The sequence below is a fragment of the Malus sylvestris genome, chromosome 17 (genome assembly GCF_916048215.2).
Source record: "Malus sylvestris chromosome 17, drMalSylv7.2, whole genome shotgun sequence".
NCBI classification, from domain to species: Eukaryota; Viridiplantae; Streptophyta; class Magnoliopsida; order Rosales; family Rosaceae; genus Malus; species Malus sylvestris.
In genome coordinates, this window is record NC_062276.1 from 968,474 (window position 1) to 986,270 (window position 17,797).

General features: G+C 37.1%; 4 protein-coding genes across 4 annotated transcripts; 3 read left to right on the top strand and 1 right to left on the bottom strand.

The window, feature by feature from the left end:
- Positions 1-1,435: 1,435 nt before the first annotated feature.
- LOC126609544 (transcription termination factor MTERF5, chloroplastic) lies at positions 1,436-4,922 on the top strand. The gene is made up of 4 exons (XM_050277384.1): positions 1,436-1,657; positions 2,793-2,842; positions 2,965-3,180; positions 3,270-4,922. Exons 1-4 carry the CDS (start codon positions 1,587-1,589, stop codon positions 4,397-4,399), a joined length of 1,467 nt encoding a protein of 488 aa, XP_050133341.1. The 5' UTR covers positions 1,436-1,586; the 3' UTR covers positions 4,400-4,922.
- Positions 4,923-7,117: 2,195 nt separating this feature from the next.
- Positions 7,118-12,160, top strand: LOC126609590 (sister chromatid cohesion 1 protein 2-like). Its single transcript, XM_050277441.1, has 13 exons — positions 7,118-7,438; positions 8,242-8,512; positions 8,597-8,634; positions 8,715-8,752; positions 8,916-8,959; positions 9,051-9,781; positions 10,018-10,129; positions 10,389-10,525; positions 10,595-10,956; positions 11,214-11,250; positions 11,345-11,366; positions 11,445-11,574; positions 11,731-12,160. The coding sequence occupies exons 1-13, from the start codon at positions 7,315-7,317 to the stop codon at positions 11,878-11,880; spliced, it is 2,196 nt and encodes a 731-aa protein (XP_050133398.1). The 5' UTR covers positions 7,118-7,314; the 3' UTR covers positions 11,881-12,160.
- A 706-nt stretch (positions 12,161-12,866) lies between these two features.
- On the top strand, positions 12,867-14,857 carry LOC126611377 (uncharacterized). Its single transcript, XM_050279611.1, has 6 exons — positions 12,867-12,981; positions 13,075-13,170; positions 13,365-13,436; positions 13,628-13,794; positions 14,148-14,259; positions 14,368-14,857. Exons 2-6 carry the CDS (start codon positions 13,129-13,131, stop codon positions 14,584-14,586), a joined length of 612 nt encoding a protein of 203 aa, XP_050135568.1. The 5' UTR covers positions 12,867-12,981; positions 13,075-13,128; the 3' UTR covers positions 14,587-14,857.
- A 79-nt stretch (positions 14,858-14,936) lies between these two features.
- On the bottom strand, positions 14,937-16,736 carry LOC126611376 (uncharacterized). Its single transcript, XM_050279610.1, has 3 exons — positions 16,290-16,736; positions 15,847-16,196; positions 14,937-15,317 (listed from the first exon to the last, which is right to left on the bottom strand). Exons 1-3 carry the CDS (start codon positions 16,535-16,537, stop codon positions 15,157-15,159), a joined length of 759 nt encoding a protein of 252 aa, XP_050135567.1. The 5' UTR covers positions 16,538-16,736; the 3' UTR covers positions 14,937-15,156.
- Between the last annotated feature and the right edge of the window lie 1,061 nt (positions 16,737-17,797).

Genomic DNA, 17,797 nt, shown 5'->3' on the forward strand with positions numbered 1-17,797 from the left:
TCAGCATGACGCCAGCTAGTAACGGCTAGCTGATGTCTTGCTGTAGTTAAGTTACCGTTGGAATTTGATTTTTTTTTGACGAAATTTAAATAAAAACAATTCTATTTTTTTTCCTATAAATACCTAAGTCATTAATACACTATTTCTCACATATTTTTCACCATTCCATACTATCTTACCTCATTTTATTTCAATTCTTCACATTCTATTCTCTTACCTCTTCCAATAATCTTTCCTTTATTTTTTTTCAATAATTTTCAAATGGCCACATCTGCAATGAAAGGAAGGGCTTGAACCCGAAAAGAAAATGAAGCTCTTTGTAGGGCTTATAGATGGGTCTCAGAAGATAGTGTCAATGGTAGTTCTCAAACAAGTGAAGGTATTTGGAGGTGTGTGAATTCTACCACAATATCTAGCCAATTTATTAACATTGGAAGTTGAAGATAAGAAGTACCACATAAATACGAATCCTATCTAGAATTTATCCGAAAAATTATTAAGATTACATAAAGATAAGAAATCTGGAGAGTTACTCACTTTAGAGACACATGTCACTCGAAATCTTATCCGAAAAGTTATTGATATTATATAATGATAAGAAATCTAGAGAGTTATTCACTATAGCGACATGTTTTACTCGAAATCCAATAAAAAAAAATATTGAGATTATATAAAGATAAGAAATCCAGAGGTTTATTCATTTGGCGACAAGTGACACTCAAAATATGTTCGAAAATTTTATTTTAATCTGGTAGTTTAATTTAAGTAACCATATTAATTAAATTAAAATAATAAATTACTTTTGGCCTATGATCCTTTGGTCATCTCGGTTGGAGATGATTTTTTGTCAAATGGCTATGTTTGGCTTATGGCCCTTTGGCCATCTCGGTTGGAAATGATATAAAATATGGTCTGATAATGTTTATTAACATATAATTTCTTGCAAGACTATCGGGCTAAAAGGAGTCTTTTGACCCTCATTCAGTTACGTAGACTAATACGCCCTTCCTTAAGAGAAATGGTAAAGCATCAATATCTAACTTCTAAAGGGCAAAACAGTAGAAGGCAGAAGCTTACCAACTATCTAAAGAAGCGTTCGGCATAAATTACCGAAACCTAACGAAAGACATTCGGAATTGTTCTTCGAATATTGAAAGCATCATGAGGCTCGAACAGCGTCATATTGGTGGTTCGGTATGTTTTATTTTTTGTTTGTTTGAATACATCGATATTTTTTTGTTTGTTTGAATACATCGATATTTTTAATTAGGAGAAGAGAGAGTTCAGCTAAGTCAGAGCAATCTAATTTAGTATTATATTCGTCATTCACGAAATTTAAACCTAAAATATCTCGTTTCTAAATGAAAATGAATACTACCAGATCGTAGTATTAACTGAATAATCAGGTTTTGAAAGCAAATCAGAGCAGATTTTGCACGTGGCAACAACACACACTACTCTCACATCATATCCAAACAACAAGAGAGGCCGATAAATCCCCTCGCCCCTCTCTGCTTCTTCTCTTGAGCTCAAATCCTCTAAATTCAATAATTTTGGTGATTTTTTTGTTGGATTTAAGCTGAAAAATGGAAACTTTCTGCGCTATCCGCTTCGCCCACTTCACAGCTCCACTGAAAGTATCGTTCATCAGCACCAGGTTTTCACTCCACTATCCCTCAGCTTATTTATGCTTAAATTTTGTGAGGTTAAAGCTTACTTTTTTATCTTCTTTGGGTTAATAAAGCTTAAATATTTGTTGAATATGTGAATTCAAAGCCTTGTAATGGGAAATGGGGTGGTGGAAAATTTGAAAATTAGAGTGACTAATTGCATGTTAAGACATTTTTAAGTGGATTTTGTTATGGATGATTGTGGTAATAGTGTGGTTGAAGGAGGCACGGGTTCGATTCGTGGAAACAACCTCTTTACAAAATAAGGGTAAGGCTGCATATGATAGATGTTTCTCCCGACCCTCGCAAAGCGGGAGCCTTGTTTGCTTGGGTTCGCCTTTAGTGTGGTTGAAAGGAGGATTAGAGGGATGGTTAGTGATTCTCGCATCAGTGAAGTGTTGTAATAATGCTAGCTGAGGAGAGAAGGGGAAGAAAAAAAAAAGTGAAAGTTTATTGGTAATGTATTGCTCGTTGCCTTGGTGAATTGGCGCACTACCAACTTAGATGTGGTTGAATGGAGACTAAGGAGTAAAAGATTTCATTGTGATTGTGAATTGCTATAATTTTGTGATGGGGAAACTAGAAACTAAAAACGAAATGGTCATAAAACGAGTCCTAAAGCTTAATCTTTGTTCATATGTCAACTCAAAGTCTCAAACCCTTTGTTATAGGGAACTAGGATGATGTAAAAATTAAAGTTACCTACTTGCAGACAGATGTTTTCAAGTGGATTATATAACGGAGATTGGGATAATTGTATAGTTGAAAGTAGGACTTGGGGGATGGTTAGTATATTGGCACCAGTAGAAAGAGGTGTCAAAATGCAAGCTGAGGATAGAGAGGAAGAAAAATGAAGATATATTGGTCATAAGTTAACACTAATGTGTTTGTTATTGGTGCTCGGTACCAACTTGTATATGGTGGAAGATTTCGATATTTCCAGATTGCTTTCTGGAAGCATCCAATGTGATTAAGCAGGTCATGATAGGCGGGAATTACGGTGTTATTTGTTAGATTAAGTAGATTTTGGTCGGCCGGAGTTATGGTGTTTTTTGGATTATTTTCTCTGTTCTCTTAAATAATTGTCATGATGGATACTGATTTTATTTACTTTTTCTCCAGGACCAGACTTGCTTTCCCTCAGAAACTCTTTTTCTGTCAAGCGAGGTTTGGTAAGCAACTGTTTATACACTCCTCTAATGCAGCCTTTGTAGTAACAACCATATAAGCAACCAGTTCTGCACACAGTTTATCTAGTTCTGTTTTTAACCAATACATATCAACATTTGTACAGCTGACTCGGGTGTAGATGGCTCGTTTAGCTTAAAATTGGTATCTCCAGCTCTATTGGCAGCTGAAAAAGAAGAAGCTAGGGCTGTCCTAACCTTGTTCCTAAAGAAACAAGGGCTTAGCCCTACAGTTGCTGCGAGAACCATCAACAAGTCAGAGCATTTCGTTGACCACCTGGTCGATAGACTTCATTCTGTGCATAAATCCCGGTATCTAGTAGGTTCGAATTCAACATGTTACTTCTTCTCCCTTGATCCAGCTTACGTATATATTGTAAACTCTAAATTGTTTGATCAAATATTCTTGTAGGACGAGAGCTAACAACTCTTGAGATTAGGGAGGCCCTAATCCCTTACCTTGAAGCCCTTCTTGAGGAGCATGAAATGTTTTTGGTAGATGTGGTGGAAAGCTTTCCAAATGAACCTGTAAAAGAAAAGCCCATTGTACCAGTTACTAAATCTCAACCGTCTGTGGATTTGAACTTGAAGAAGCTAAAGGCCATTTCTCGAGTAAGTGAGATAGGCACAGCTGGGACGCTCCCACCTCACATTGTCTACCTTTTAGAGCTTGGCATGGATCTTGATCAAATCAAGGGAATTGCACGCAGATTTCCATCTTTTGCGTATTACAGTTTGGAGGGGAAAATAAAACCGATTGTTGAGTTTCTTCTCGAACTTGGGGTCCCAAAATCTGATATCCCATCAATCCTTAACAAGAGGCCACAGTTGTGTGGAATCAGTCTATCCGAGAATATTATACCTACCATGAGTTTCTTGGAAGGCCTGGGTGTAGACAAGAAACAATGGGCAAAAGTGATTTACCGCTTTCCAGCGCTTCTCACTTACAGTAGGCAGAAGGTGAAGACAACTATAGATTTCCTATATGAAATGGGACTTTCAGCTGAGATGATAGGTAAGGTTTTGACGCGCTGTCCGAATATTATAAGTTACAGTGTAGAGGACAAGTTACGGCCAACGGCTCAGTACATTGTCTCATTGGGGGTGGATGTTGGTGTTCTGCTCCATCGATCTCCCACGGTTTTTGGTCTTAGTATTGAGGCCAACTTGAAGCCTGTAACACAATTTTTCGTTGAGAGGGGATACAGTATGGATGAAATTGGGATCATGCTTTCAAGATACGGAGCTCTGTATACTTTCAGCTTGGCAGAGAATCTGGTACCGAAATGGGAGTTCTTTTTGACCATGGATTATTCGAAATCAGAGCTGGTTAAATTTCCTCAGTATTTCGGTTACAGTTTGGAAGACAGGATCAAACCAAGATATGCACTTATGAAGGATTGTGGAGTGATGCTGCTGCTGAACCAGTTGTTATCGCTGTCCGGTAGTAACTTTGATAAGGCTCTTGCAAAGAAGATAAAGAAATTTCATGCCGGGAAAGATCCAAATACAAGCAGCGATGAATCGGAGGTTGAAGAATGAAACTCCTGAGCATGATATGGTAACAACACAGGGTGCACACGCGCAATATGAACGCAGATGCAGTTCAGTTGCCACATCGAAGCTACAAATGGATGCTTTCACCGAGCAATACAATCAGTGCATTGTTTCTAAAGCCGGATAATCTATGTGATTCTTCTCAGCTGCGTCTGCAGACCGGAGTTATTCCGGTGTTGTCAACTTTCCGTTAAACTTGAGAGCAGATCATGCGTTGCTGATTGACATCCTCCAAATGAACCATCTGCCGCTGTAAAACGTTTCCCTTGCTTGCATATTTTATGTACATTGTACCCAGCAATATCTGTAGGAAGGCTGGTTCTGCATTGATGTCAATACATTTTGTAGTAACAGACTAACAGTTGCGTCGACACAGTTTCAACGGTCGTTCTTTAGATTCTCGTTTCATAGCGGGATTATTAACATCTAAATACCATTGTGTGTTATAGTTAACCAAGTACTTACATGATACATATCTTAATGTTTTCACGATGTTTCGTGTTTACAATTGTCATTGTGACTTTCCGTGCTTATAATATTATGAAAGGTGATGTCACGATGTAATTGATGAAATGTGTAAGTTCTTATATCCGGAGAAAATTTTCAGTGTGTCGGAACATGTTTGGTATACAAAGTATCATAATACAATTGGTTGGAAATTAAGTTTTCAATTAATTATATTTTTACACTTAATATACCGATTAGTGTTTTAACACATTAAATTTTTCTTATTTTTTGCACACTGAAAAATCTCTTCCGTACTTTTTGTATGTTACTCGCGCCAATTAAGTTTGCTTTTCAAAAGGTCAGCGCACAAAGTTGCAGTCCTTTCCGGATTGGTCTGGTTAAAGTTGAAGGTGGAAAGACACGAAGTGCATGAGTTGGCATTTTCTGTCGGTTAATTCGGAAAAGATTCTTTTCGGATTTCTCCCAGCTCTGAATCAAGTAATCCGAACTTTTAAAATTAGTTATAAAGGTTAAAAATTATTATAGCTTTTAAAATTTTTATACTAACTTCTTTGTTTTTAATTATTGAATTAATAGGGCTGTATTCAATTAGGACTTTGAGAGATTTTAAGGGATTTATAAATTTATGAATTTTTATGGAGTTTAATTGATTTGTAGAGATCTTATATGGGGGTGTATTAAATTAGGATTTTGAGAGATTTTAATTCTTTTAATGAATTCAAGAGTATTCAATCATGATTTTAAGATAGTTTATTAATAGGGAGTTTTAACGAAATGTCCATTGTACTGTTCACTTTAAAGAAAAACCACATTTTTACACTAAAAAGTCAAATCTGGTACTATTTACTTTACTCTTTATTTTATCCTTATCGTTAAAACTCAAAATTTTCAAGCATTTTTCATTAGTTTTCCTTTATTAAAATACTTAGAAATCTAGATGTATTCAATTAGAATTTTAAAGAAATTTATAAAGATATATTCAATTAGAATTTAAATTTAAAGAATTTGGAAAAGTTGAGGAATTATAGGGAATTGGAGATGTTTTGTAGTGTATTTTAAGCATCCATAAATCTCATATCTCACCATGAGATTTCGAAAGAATTAAATCAAAAGTTTATATGGAATATCTACAAATCAGTTAAACTCCATTAAAATCTCTCAAATTCCTAATTAAATACACTCTCCTAAATTTTAAAGGGAAAAAATTATTATAGCTTTTAAAATTTTTTTACTAACTTCTTTATTTTTAATTATTGAATTAAATTTTTAAGGTGCGAATCATATGATATGGACTTTGAAGTCTCTTTCCAATTCAAACAACTCTATCTATTTATCGTCTTGGTCCTGGCATTGTTTTGTCTTTTCCCATTTTTGCATAACGTTTTAACTTTGGATTTACAAATTCAAATAATTTCCCTTTTTGTTTAAAATGTGTTATTACTTAGTACACCTTTTTACTCCAAAAAGAAAAGAATCTACGTTGAATTTTTTAATTCTAAATATGGTATTGTCTTATCTAATTTATTTTTCACTCCATCATTTACTAGTTTCTTGTCAACGCATACATACTTGTGTATTAATTGAAAATTAAACGATTTAGATATTATAAAAATTTCGTAATTTTTTTTTAGCCTTCACTCTATAATTTTTTTTTAAGGAAAATCATTTATGTATTTGGAATGTAATGGTGTATCATATAAATTTGGAATCCCACCAAACATGGGAATTAGATTGTCACCTACCCAATTTGGCATCCCACCAAACTAATTACCAATGTAAATTATTTATTTTGTACAAGATATAAATTATTTAAATCAATTCAAATTACGAACATAAAGATTCAAACTCACGCGTTTTGGAGTGAACACATACGTCTTAACCAATAACGCTACGTCCACTGCTACACCGACGATTTCACAAATACGAATCCTAAACACCCATTTTTTGTCCAATAACTAAATGGGTAAATGTAAACAAATGATTTTAGTAATTTAAAATTTAAATTTTGAAAAATACAAAAAAAAATCAGTAATTTTGTTTTCTTTTGATCTGAAGGAAAACTAATGAAAAAAATTTAAAAACTTTAAATTTTAACGATAAGAAAAAATAAAAAATAAAATAAATAGTATCAGAATTAATTTTTTAATAAAAACGTATAATTTTTCATTAAAATAAATAGTATTAGAAGCTTTTTGTAGGTTACTTAGCCTGAGGGTTTATAAGGCACACAACACCGCCAGTCGACCGTTTCTTCACTTTTTAACTCCCTCCCTCCCTTCCTCCCGTGGCCGGTACATACATTTGTCAGCAGTTTGCTGACATAACCGCTGTCCTCTGTTTTCTTTCTCCTTTCTCTCTCCGACTCTCAGAGAGAAGCAAGTACAACAACAAATCGCAGAGACTGAAAAGCTTGAAGCTTTTCAAAGGCGACGATGTTCTACTCGCAGTGCTTGCTGTCGAGAAAAGGGCCGTTGGGCGCCATTTGGGTTGCCGCCTACTCTTTCAAAAAGCTCAAGAAGTCGCAGGTCAACCAGACCGACATCTCCTCCTCCGTCGGTTCGTTTTCGTTTCGTTTCCTCTCTCTCTTATTTTTTCCGTTTCTTTTATCTTCCGTCGGTTGGCATTTGATAACAAATGAGGGAAATTTAGAATTTGAAATTTGAAAATTTAATTTAATTTATGTTCTTGAAAGGGTGTTTCCTGTTCATGGGTACTTATATTTTGTTGCTTAATTATGTGTATTTGCATTGACGTTGATCAATTTTGTTATCTTGCTTCTGGGTTTCCCATTAGCCACGTTATCAACCATCTGGGAAAATTTTATTGCTCTAGTAATTGTTGTTGGTTGAAGAAATTGTAAAAAGATGGCAGAAAATTTGGGAAATTTTTTGACCTTTTGGTGTGTTTTAAATTTGAAATTTGAATTTAATTCGAAAAGAAAAGGTTTTGTTGGCTTTTTTGTTGGGAAAGATATTGGGTGGCTAGGATTAGTAGAGAAAACCAAATCATATATACAGAAGAGTAGGATTGGTTCACTTATTGGGAAAAGAAAAATTCGAATTGCTTTTTACTTGCGTTTTTCGGGTTTTTGTAATGCCAGGGGGAAGTGGATATGATATCTGGAATTTTGAAACCGAACTTGGATGACTAACAGATTACATTTTCTAAAGTAAAGTATTATTTCAACTTTATCATGTTTATTTAGAGTGTTATTTTTCGGATCGGATGCTGTCCGGATGGTTTCATATCGTTTTATTAGGTTTAAACGTTCATAAGGGTTGAGGACATTTGCTTCGAATTTATTAGGTTTAGACCGTTTAGTGTTGGGAAATATCCTAAACCGTATTGTGTTGCTGCAGATAAAATTTTGCAGGATGAATGGGATGCTGTTGCTTACAGGGTGCTGGCCTACCTTCTTCTTGGCGTTGTTCGAATATACTCAAAGAAAGTTGAATATCTGTATGATGACTGCAATGAAGTGCTGGTTAAAATCAACAAATTTGTAGTCAGTACAAAAAAGAATGCAGGCCCAGATAAGCTGCGTGCACCTTATTACACTGTTACCCTACCTGATAGGTTTGAACTCGATGCTTTCGATCTGGGGATCCTTGAATTTGAAGATGTCAGTGGGTAAGCTGTGTAACTCATAAAACTGTGAGGATATTCCTGTATTTAGTATTCATATTTAACATGTGTGATTCCCTTAATTCACAGAGGCAATGTGGTGTCTCATGAAGATATCACACTTAAAGGTATTGTGTCTATGATCCCGAATACTATTTTACTTAGTCTATTTGTATAAGTTTACTTGATTCAGCATGATATGAAACAGATAGTGCATATGGAAGAGGACAATTTTATTCAGGAATGGTACGTCACTTAAAGATTCTAATGCTTATCTTTTTCATGTCATTCATTTTCTTATATAAGAATTAGTTGTTAATGATTGCAAAATTTCCTCATACGCATTTTCAAAGGCTTGATTAATTTGTATTCCGAACATGCATTTAAGATTGTGTTTGTGTTTGTGCAGTATGATTATGAGGAATTTGATGCCTGCGACACCCCAGTCAAAGAGTATGTAAAATCATTCCAGATGCTGAAATTTTAGATTAGTTTTGCAATATTATCCTTTAATCGTATGTTTGATAAGTATATCTTATTTCAGTGTACTTTCATCTCACTGGTTGGACTTTGACATGGAGCTACGAGCATCGAGTAGTGGAGCCAAGTCAGCACCAGTTATGGAGGAGTTTCATGAGAATAGGCTCTCTCAAGAAGAATGCGTTGGCCTAGAAAGATTTTCTGGAGTTGAGGATGAACCTCCAAGACAAGTTAAATCATCTGGTGAAGGTAAAGAAACTAATGGAGAGCAGTTAAAGGTTCCAGATATAGCACTTCTTGGAGATGCTATTCGAGAAGAAGCAAACCTGGCAGAAAAACTTGAAGACCATAGGTTGTCTCATGAAGGTTTGAACCTTGAGACATTCGATGGGACTGAGAGAGAACCTTCCCACCATGTTAGAACATCCAGTGAAGATCATCAGATTGATCGTGAGGAGGTTATGGAACCAGAGTTGGTACAACCAGAAAGTCAGACATGTCCGAGTATAGTACAAGACCATAATCTAATCACTGTAGAAGCTGGCATGGAAAAGTTGCAGAGTTGTACAGTATCTCAAGAAGACTACATGGACATTGATACATTTAATGGGGTGAAGCAACCTAGAGAACTTGTTTGTCCATTTGGTGAAGCAAATCATAATGATGGAGAGCCAAAAAAACTACCCGAGATGATTTCACCAGATAGTAAAGAACGTCAAATTATTATGCAAGAAGATCCAGATCCTCTCTCTGTTTCATGTGATGGAACTCCTGGTGTCAAAATCCCCGATGCAGGTACAACACAGTCAATAAGGGAATTTAATGTTATGTTTCTTATAACTTCTTAATCCTTCAATTCCTATAGTTGTTTTCGTACTGGTAAGGGGCTGCTTTTGCACTATAACATACACAGTTGGACATTATTTGGCGTAGTCTGTCACTTTTCGAAGTTCTTTCTTATACTTTGCAATATCTGTGAAATTAAAACCTTCATGTGTTCTTTTGTCCTAAATAAATTTCTCCTAATGCAGGTGTTACTGTACCAAAGTTTATGGTTGTTCATACACCAGCCTCTAAGGAGTTCACTCGATTTTCTAAGAAAAGAAAATGTGTCATGGATGATATGACAGTCCTGCCTAATGAGTACGTGACAATTTACTTCCCCTTTACATGTGTTAGTTGAAGTGTTTCTGTTTCGCGTATTGATAGAAACCTAGGCTATGAATCATTTCTATTTTGTCTAAGATGCCTGCTCAAATGTTAGGAAGAACAATGTGTCAGGGATGGTATGACAGTGCTGTCATTGATGATAAAATCGTTCAGGATGCTTTGGACTTTAATTATGTTTTAATGGATTATAAGTTGACCATGGACTGTAAATTTGAAACAAAATTTTTTACAGGATAATCAGGAAAAGCATAAATGATGCAAGTGACTTGGTTTCTAAAAGAAAAAAAGTTCCTCAAACTGCCCTTGCTGTCTGGAAAGCCAGTCGAATTGCAAATCTTTGCTGTGATTTCTCAGAGCCATTGATACCTGGTAATTTTCTATCATTATTTACTTTACGGTTCACCAGTTGTCAAATCGTTGCTAACTATATATTTTCAGCTGCTGTTTCACGAGAACTTATATCCCTCGTCTGCAAAAAGAAATTAAAGATTACAGTACCTGCCAAACCAGTTGCCCCTCCAGAAAAGTTAGACGCTCCCGAATCTCCAAGTGTTGTTAGGTCAGAGCAAATAGAAATTGCACCAGAAACCCCCATTCTTCGCTCACAAGCAATGAAATCATTTGGGAGTCCAAAGAGCCCTGATGCTGCTGATATGGATATCGTAACACCTGAGACATCTGGAAGGGTAGAGAAGGAGGAGCCACCCCTTGACAGTGAGCAAGCTGCACCATCTGGATATGCAGAAGAAGTACCATTTATGGACAGGGATCAGGAACATGATTTCAATTTGTTGAATGAGGTATAGTAATGATTATTGTGTTGTGTTAGTACACCGCATAGCCATCCACCAAACCTTTCTGTTTGTGGTCCTCAAACATCTTTAGTGCACGTAACAAGCTCGCACATACCAAATTAAAAGGGCGGAAACAAGCATGTAGGATATTGATGCTGCCACACGTTATTATGTTGCATCTCATTTGGTTCCAGAATAGAACCAGTTCGTATCTTTCGTTGTTCCCTATTTTTCCTAACTTTTTTAGTTGTATCTTGCCTCAGGACATTGATTCGTACGAAGGAGTTAACCCACAACTGGGTAAGAGCCTCAAATTGATTTCATTAAGCTAAACTTCTGTTTGAGTTGTATATTTTTCTCAATAATTGAACCTTGAAACTTATTTTTGTTGCAGAGGGATTGTCAGCGAGAACAAGGTATGGTGGATCGCCCCCCCGGGGTTAAATTATTCTTGTACAAATTTTTCTTCAACATGTTGAACTTTGTGTATACAGAATTGTCGCAAGGTACTTGCATAGACACTTTCCAAACTGTAAAAATCAAGGAGAGGAGGAAGTGAACTTGTTGGAGGTTTCGGATGGAAGAACTAAGAAAGAAAGTGCAAGGCTGTTTTATGAGCTACTGGTATGATCTCTCTGTACTACATGGTTTAGAATGTTCGTGTCCATAAGCCAGCTTCTTTTCAGTTCTTTTAGAATTCATGAACCGAAATTGTAACTTCCAAACATGCCGATGCAAAACCAAGCGTAGCACATCATCATCTTTTCTTTTTTTTTGCAGGTGTTGAAAACTCAAGGGTATGTGAATGTGAAGCAAGATGATGCCTATGGTGATATACTGATCTCAAAACGTCAGAAATGGGACCAAACGTGGGGAGACGACGATATGGACAACAGAGGCACCTCGGAAACTATGTACTTGTGTGCGTAGCATACGGAGTCCTGCATACATTGTATATGGTGCAAGTTTTTGTAGTCGTATAGTCCCCTTGCAGCAAGTTTTTAGTTGTAAATTTAGTGTTTTTCGAAGTTTTCGTTGCAAGAATTTTAGATAGAAAGGGTACAGTCGTTGTTGATTCAAGTTTTAAAGCCTTCTGGTGGACTCTCAGCACCCACCATTGAGCATAGTTTTGTTGAATCTCCAATTCTGTAAACCCATCACCAATTTTTCGGATTTTGACAAATAATTGTTAATTCAATAGTTATGTGAATGTGTTCTTAATTCAGCACCAAATTTACTCTGTAAATCACTGCTTGAAGATTGTAACCCAAATCGAAACGGCCTGAACCGTGCCCAGCTAGGAAAAATCTTGAATGATTGTAACAAAAATGGAACCGGTTCGAACCGTGCTTAATCTGAAAAAGATCTTGGGTAGCCGGTTTTTCACTCCATTTATGGAATGAGACCCACTCTCGATCTGTGTTCGGAGCTCGCGGAATAAGGAATCTAGACCATTCAGGGAGAAAAAGATTTGAATCGTTCAACATTTTCTGTTATTGTAAAGTAAGATTGAAATTGAATGATTCGAATCTTTTAATCCGTAGACTCTGAACACAGAGATTCGGAGTGGATCTCAATCCTATTTAGCCTTACACAAACCTTTGTATTAAATTGAATAAATCAAATAAAAACAAAGATGCGTGAGAAGAAAAAAAACCGGCTTTCATTTTGGGTCCTATGCATTGTCCATTTGTTTTTTATTTTTATTTTTTTGAGTACATCGATATATTTTTACACTAGGGGAAAAGGGTATTCGGCTAAGTCATACAATATGCAATTTTATTTGGTATCGAATTCGCCATTCACGATATTCAAACCTAAAGCCTCTCACCTCCAAGTAAGGAAGAATACCACCAAACAGTAGTACTGAATGACAACGTACATTTGTTTTAAACTGGATGTATAATAAACCGTCAGATCAATCCAACGGCTGATATTAAGCTCCAGCAGCAATAGAGAAAAACCCGGTCGAAGCAACCCAACACCTTGTATTCATTTGCCCAAACCCTATACCTCCGCAGGGTTTTACAGGTCCATCTCTTTCTTTTCTTCTGAGAATTTGAAGTGATTAGATCTTCTCGAGCTTTCTGCTTGTTTGCTTAAATCTTTGATCTGCTTTCCCAGGTGGATGATTCGCGTTTGAAAAAAAGCCCCAATCGGAGAAAACGAAGGAGAGAAATGGCGGGCCAAGCAGCTGCCGCGTTTAGTGGCAACATGAAGGCAATGTTTTCTTCTAATTACGTTGATTAATCGTGTTTAAGTTGTGTTTAATTGTTATTTTCTTCTTAATATGTTGATTTTGTAACCTCGTCAGATTGTGAATTAGTATATCAATGAATGCCCGCCAACTGTTTGTGGAATGTCCTGAGAGAGACCTTGTGTTTAACGGAGTTTGTGCTTTGATTTTCATACAGAGAGCTCTTGCTGGCCTGAGACGCATTGATCTTGACGGTCTGCGGTGGAAAGTTTTCGATGCGAAGGGCCAGGTTGGTGGTTGATGTTTGTAGTTATTTCGATTTTTATGGTAGCATTACTTGTAGGCGTGGGATATAGTGTTGCATTTTTGTTTACGGAATTAATTTTGGTGAATTTTTCATTCAGTTTTTAATGAATTTGAATCAAATACTTGAAGTAATAGCCTTTGCAGCGGATAATGATAACGTAAGCGTACTTTTAGGTTCTTGGAAGACTAGCAGCTCAAATATCTACAGTGATTCAAGGAAAGGATAAACCAACATACGCTCCAAACCGAGATGATGGCGATATGTGCATTGTGCTTAACGCGAAGGATGTTTGTGTCACGGGGAGAAAAATGACCGATAAGGTTTATTATTGGCATACTGGGTAAGTGCCACTGTTTTAGCATTACCATTACTTATTGTGAAAATTTTTGGTTGCTAAAACTATGGAGGGACTTCATGGGATTAACGTCATTCAATTCTTGTGCACGGTCGATCGATCTGTCCTTCAATATGATAAATATATGTCTTCATTGTAGTTGTAAATTTATCACCAAAACAACCTTGAAATAAAAAATTTAGCCTTTTTAATTCTGTTCTGAGAATCTTCGAATCTACTCAGTTTTTCTATGAACGAGCGAAGGATATCAGTAGAATTGATTCCTGATGTTTCCTGAGACCCTCTAAATAAAGTCATATCCGTTGGTTTTGATACTGAATCATTTATGGCCTGTATAGGTATGTGGGTCACCTCAAGCAAAGGAATTTGAAGGATCAGTTTGCTAAAGATCCTACAGAAGTCATTCGCAAAGCTGTTATGCGCATGCTGCCGAGGAACAAACTGCGCGATGTGAGTTTTATAGTAGTAGATTTTCTTGTCTGTTATATTTAACTTTTATCATAGAATTCGTTGCTGGTGTACTGAATTCTCTCTCAATGATGCTTCAAATGGATGTAGGATAGAGATAGGAAGCTGAGGATATTTGCTGGCGATGAACATCCCTTCGCTGACAGGCCCCTTGAACCATACCTGATGCCCCCTCGGAATGTAAGGGAAATGCGACCCCGTGCAAGACGAGCCATGGTCCGTGCTCAGAAAAAGGCTGAACAGCAACAACTGGATGCCGGTGATCCACGGAGGGGGAGGAAGAAAGATAGAGCGGAAGTAACCGCATGAAGAGGTATTTGAGCTTATTTCCTGTTTCGAAAGCTGCCGGTGTATAGCTACCATATATGGGGCTTGATTCACGACTTATTTGGAGCACTTTTACTATAACTATGTTTGATGATCATTGTCTGGTCAGAATTTTAATTTTTGGTTAGAGCTGTCAAAAGTTTAGTTGTCTTGTGGAAATTGGCCGGCATTTTTCCAGTAATAATGTTTTTAGGTGATTCTTCGGATGCAGTTTCGAATTCTAATGATAAACGGTTCAGTTATTCGCCACGAATTTGTTGTCTCTTTGAAGCTTATTCTTTGATTTGTGCTCTGTCGTTGGATGAGTTTGATTTAATCTACCTGCTTAACGATTCTTAAAAATCAAATTCATTCAATTCTTCCACTCAAGTTAACACATCAGAATCATAACCTTTCACAAACAATGCAACCAAACACGCCGTACACGAACAAGAAAGAAGCACAAACGAGTGTCATCTGATTCACTTCTAAACTCAAAAACTCTTACAGAAACCAATTCAAAAAGTTCTAAACCAAAACTAGTACACAAACCAATATAAAGTTACTGGGGTTCTAATCGCTCGAGGACCCATCATCAACGTCTTCATGCTCTGTCACAACCTTCTCTATAAACCTCCTGCGAACTCCATCGATCACAGCTTGCCTCGACCGATCATTTCCACTCAGGCCATCATTAAGTACAGGATCTGATTGGCACAGAAGTAATGCCACACCTGATATATCAGCACAGCACAGAAAACTTCATCAAAAAGAGTTTTAAGCATTGCAATACAACAACGGTTCACATCAAGAGCCTCAACATACTAATCATGTACAGCAAAAGGCCACAACTTCCAGCGTATCTGCTCCAGTCACCCAAGTTCCAATCCCCCTCCCCGTAGATTAGAACAACACAAAGCCTTATCCCACTAGGCAGGGTTGGCTAGGCAGGGTTGGCTCTATGAATCCTAGAACGCCACTGCGCTCTTTTGCGCCAAGGATTTCTGTTGGCACCAAGTACTCAAACCAAAAATGTCCACTTCCTCACAGTCCATGTCATCTTGAATCCATTTCTCACAGTAATTCGTGTTCTAAACAACACATTATGTTAACTTAATCAAGTTAAAAGCTTAAAATTTCATCGCAGACATGAGCGTAACTACATAATATGTTTCTCTACGCACTCGAGTCCGAACTCTATCCTGCTGTTTAGATTGGTTTAAAGTAAATATCACTTGTATAAAGAAAAGAAATGTGAAATACCTTCAGGTGTGCATCTGCGGCCAAAGCTCTGCAAGCCGACGTAGTTAGCTTTGACATTCCCACTGTTGTATACTAAAACAGTCGGAACATTCCGATCAGGGTAGTTCGGAATGCAGTCCGTCGATATTATCTTGACGAATTTTGTAGCGGGATATTTCGTCGCCAAATCTTCCATACACTGCATCAAAACCCCGCACTCGGCGATTCCTTCTTTGTACAAAATCACAACCACCCAGACATCCGGCGGCGCCTGAGACACCTCCCGCACGAAATCCGATCCCGAAATCGGCACCACCGATCCGAACCTTGCAACTTTGGCTGCTTCTCTCAGCTCCGCCAGCCTCTTCTTCCTGTCCAACCCGCCAAATTTTTCACATTTACGGTCTCAATTTCAAGTAAATAAAGCAGTAATTCGGTAGAAAAACAAATTGAACTGTAAGGACCTGTATTCTTCGAGGAAGCGATCGTCGTCGAGATCGGGATTGTCCTCGAGGTCTTCGAGGTCCTGCTCGGATTTCTCATCGATCCAGGACTTGTCTTTGGGAAGGGAGGCTTCGTCCTGAGCCGGTGTGAACTTCGGCGGCTTGAACGGCGGTGGCTTCTCGGGAAGGTTCCCGAGCTTTCTCTGTATGTCGTCCCACTGAGTCGATGCTCCCTCCAAGTCCTTGTACACAAAGTGATAGTCCGCCATTTCTCTCTCTCACTCTCCGGTATTCGTCACCAAACAAGTAGATGAGAAAAACTCGAAATTGATATCTGTGGTTGTCAATGGCGTCGACCAATTTGGGAGTGAATTTCGAATTGGGGTTCAAATTCGAAGACAGAGAGAGAGCAAAACTATGAGGAGAGAAATAGGAGAGACAGCGAGAAGAGAAGGATCCAGTTCTTCCCAGTAAGAGAAAAAGAGAGAGATATCCCTTCACTTTGGGCCTACTTTTATTTTTAGGCCCCGAACAAATGGGCATTTTTTAATTACTGGGCTCTATTGAATGGGCTTAGTTTGGTAGGTGGTTTTTATAGGCTCAATTAAAGTGAGATAATCCGCCCTACTCTCTTGACTATATTTTGCGTCTCACTTTACGATAGCATGTGAATAACTTCTTTAAAACGTGACTCTAAGGCCTTGTTTGATAGGGGAGGATTAACTTGAATAGGAATATTCACTACATCGAAGATATTTTGAAAACATAAATGGATGAGAACTTCTATATTTTGTACAGCTTGAAGTTTAGTCATGAAGAAAATATATCTCTTTAGCTCCCACAAAAACTGATAGGATTAAAAGGGACAGTTTTTGTTTCCATGAGTAATCTTCAATTTGGACAAAGTAGAAAAGTTATCGGCCATTTCTGATTTCAAAATGTCTTCAATACAGTGAATAATAAATTTATGTCCACTTGAAGAGGGCAATGCGGGTTTTCTGTTGATAAGCAATGTAGTCTTTGAATATGAGTGGCGCCAATCAATGCAATCATTTTGTTAAAGTTCTGTCAAACTTCTATTCATGTGTTGACGTGTCATATATATGGACTCACAAGTCGGCTTTTTAGCCAAAATAGTCCATGAGATTTGCATAACTCCTCGCTTTGGTCCCTAAGATTTGAAATTAATAAAAGTGGTATATGAGAATGTCTATCATCAATCATTTCGGAAAAAAATTATGTTAAATAAGAATCAAAATGATAAATATATCCTCAATTTAATAAACAATAGGCCAAAAAAATTTGACAAAAAAAATAATTTAGGGTATTTTTGTTATTTTATGTTTATTTTATAGAGATTTTTCATGGAATGACCAAAATGATTGATTGTAGACAAACTCGGGACCAATTCTATTGATTTCAAGAACCAAAGTGAAGAGTTATGCAAACCTTATGAACCATTTTGGCTAAAAAACCCTCACAAGTCTAATCAAAATTTACCACGTCAACCTATTAACAGAAAATTTGAC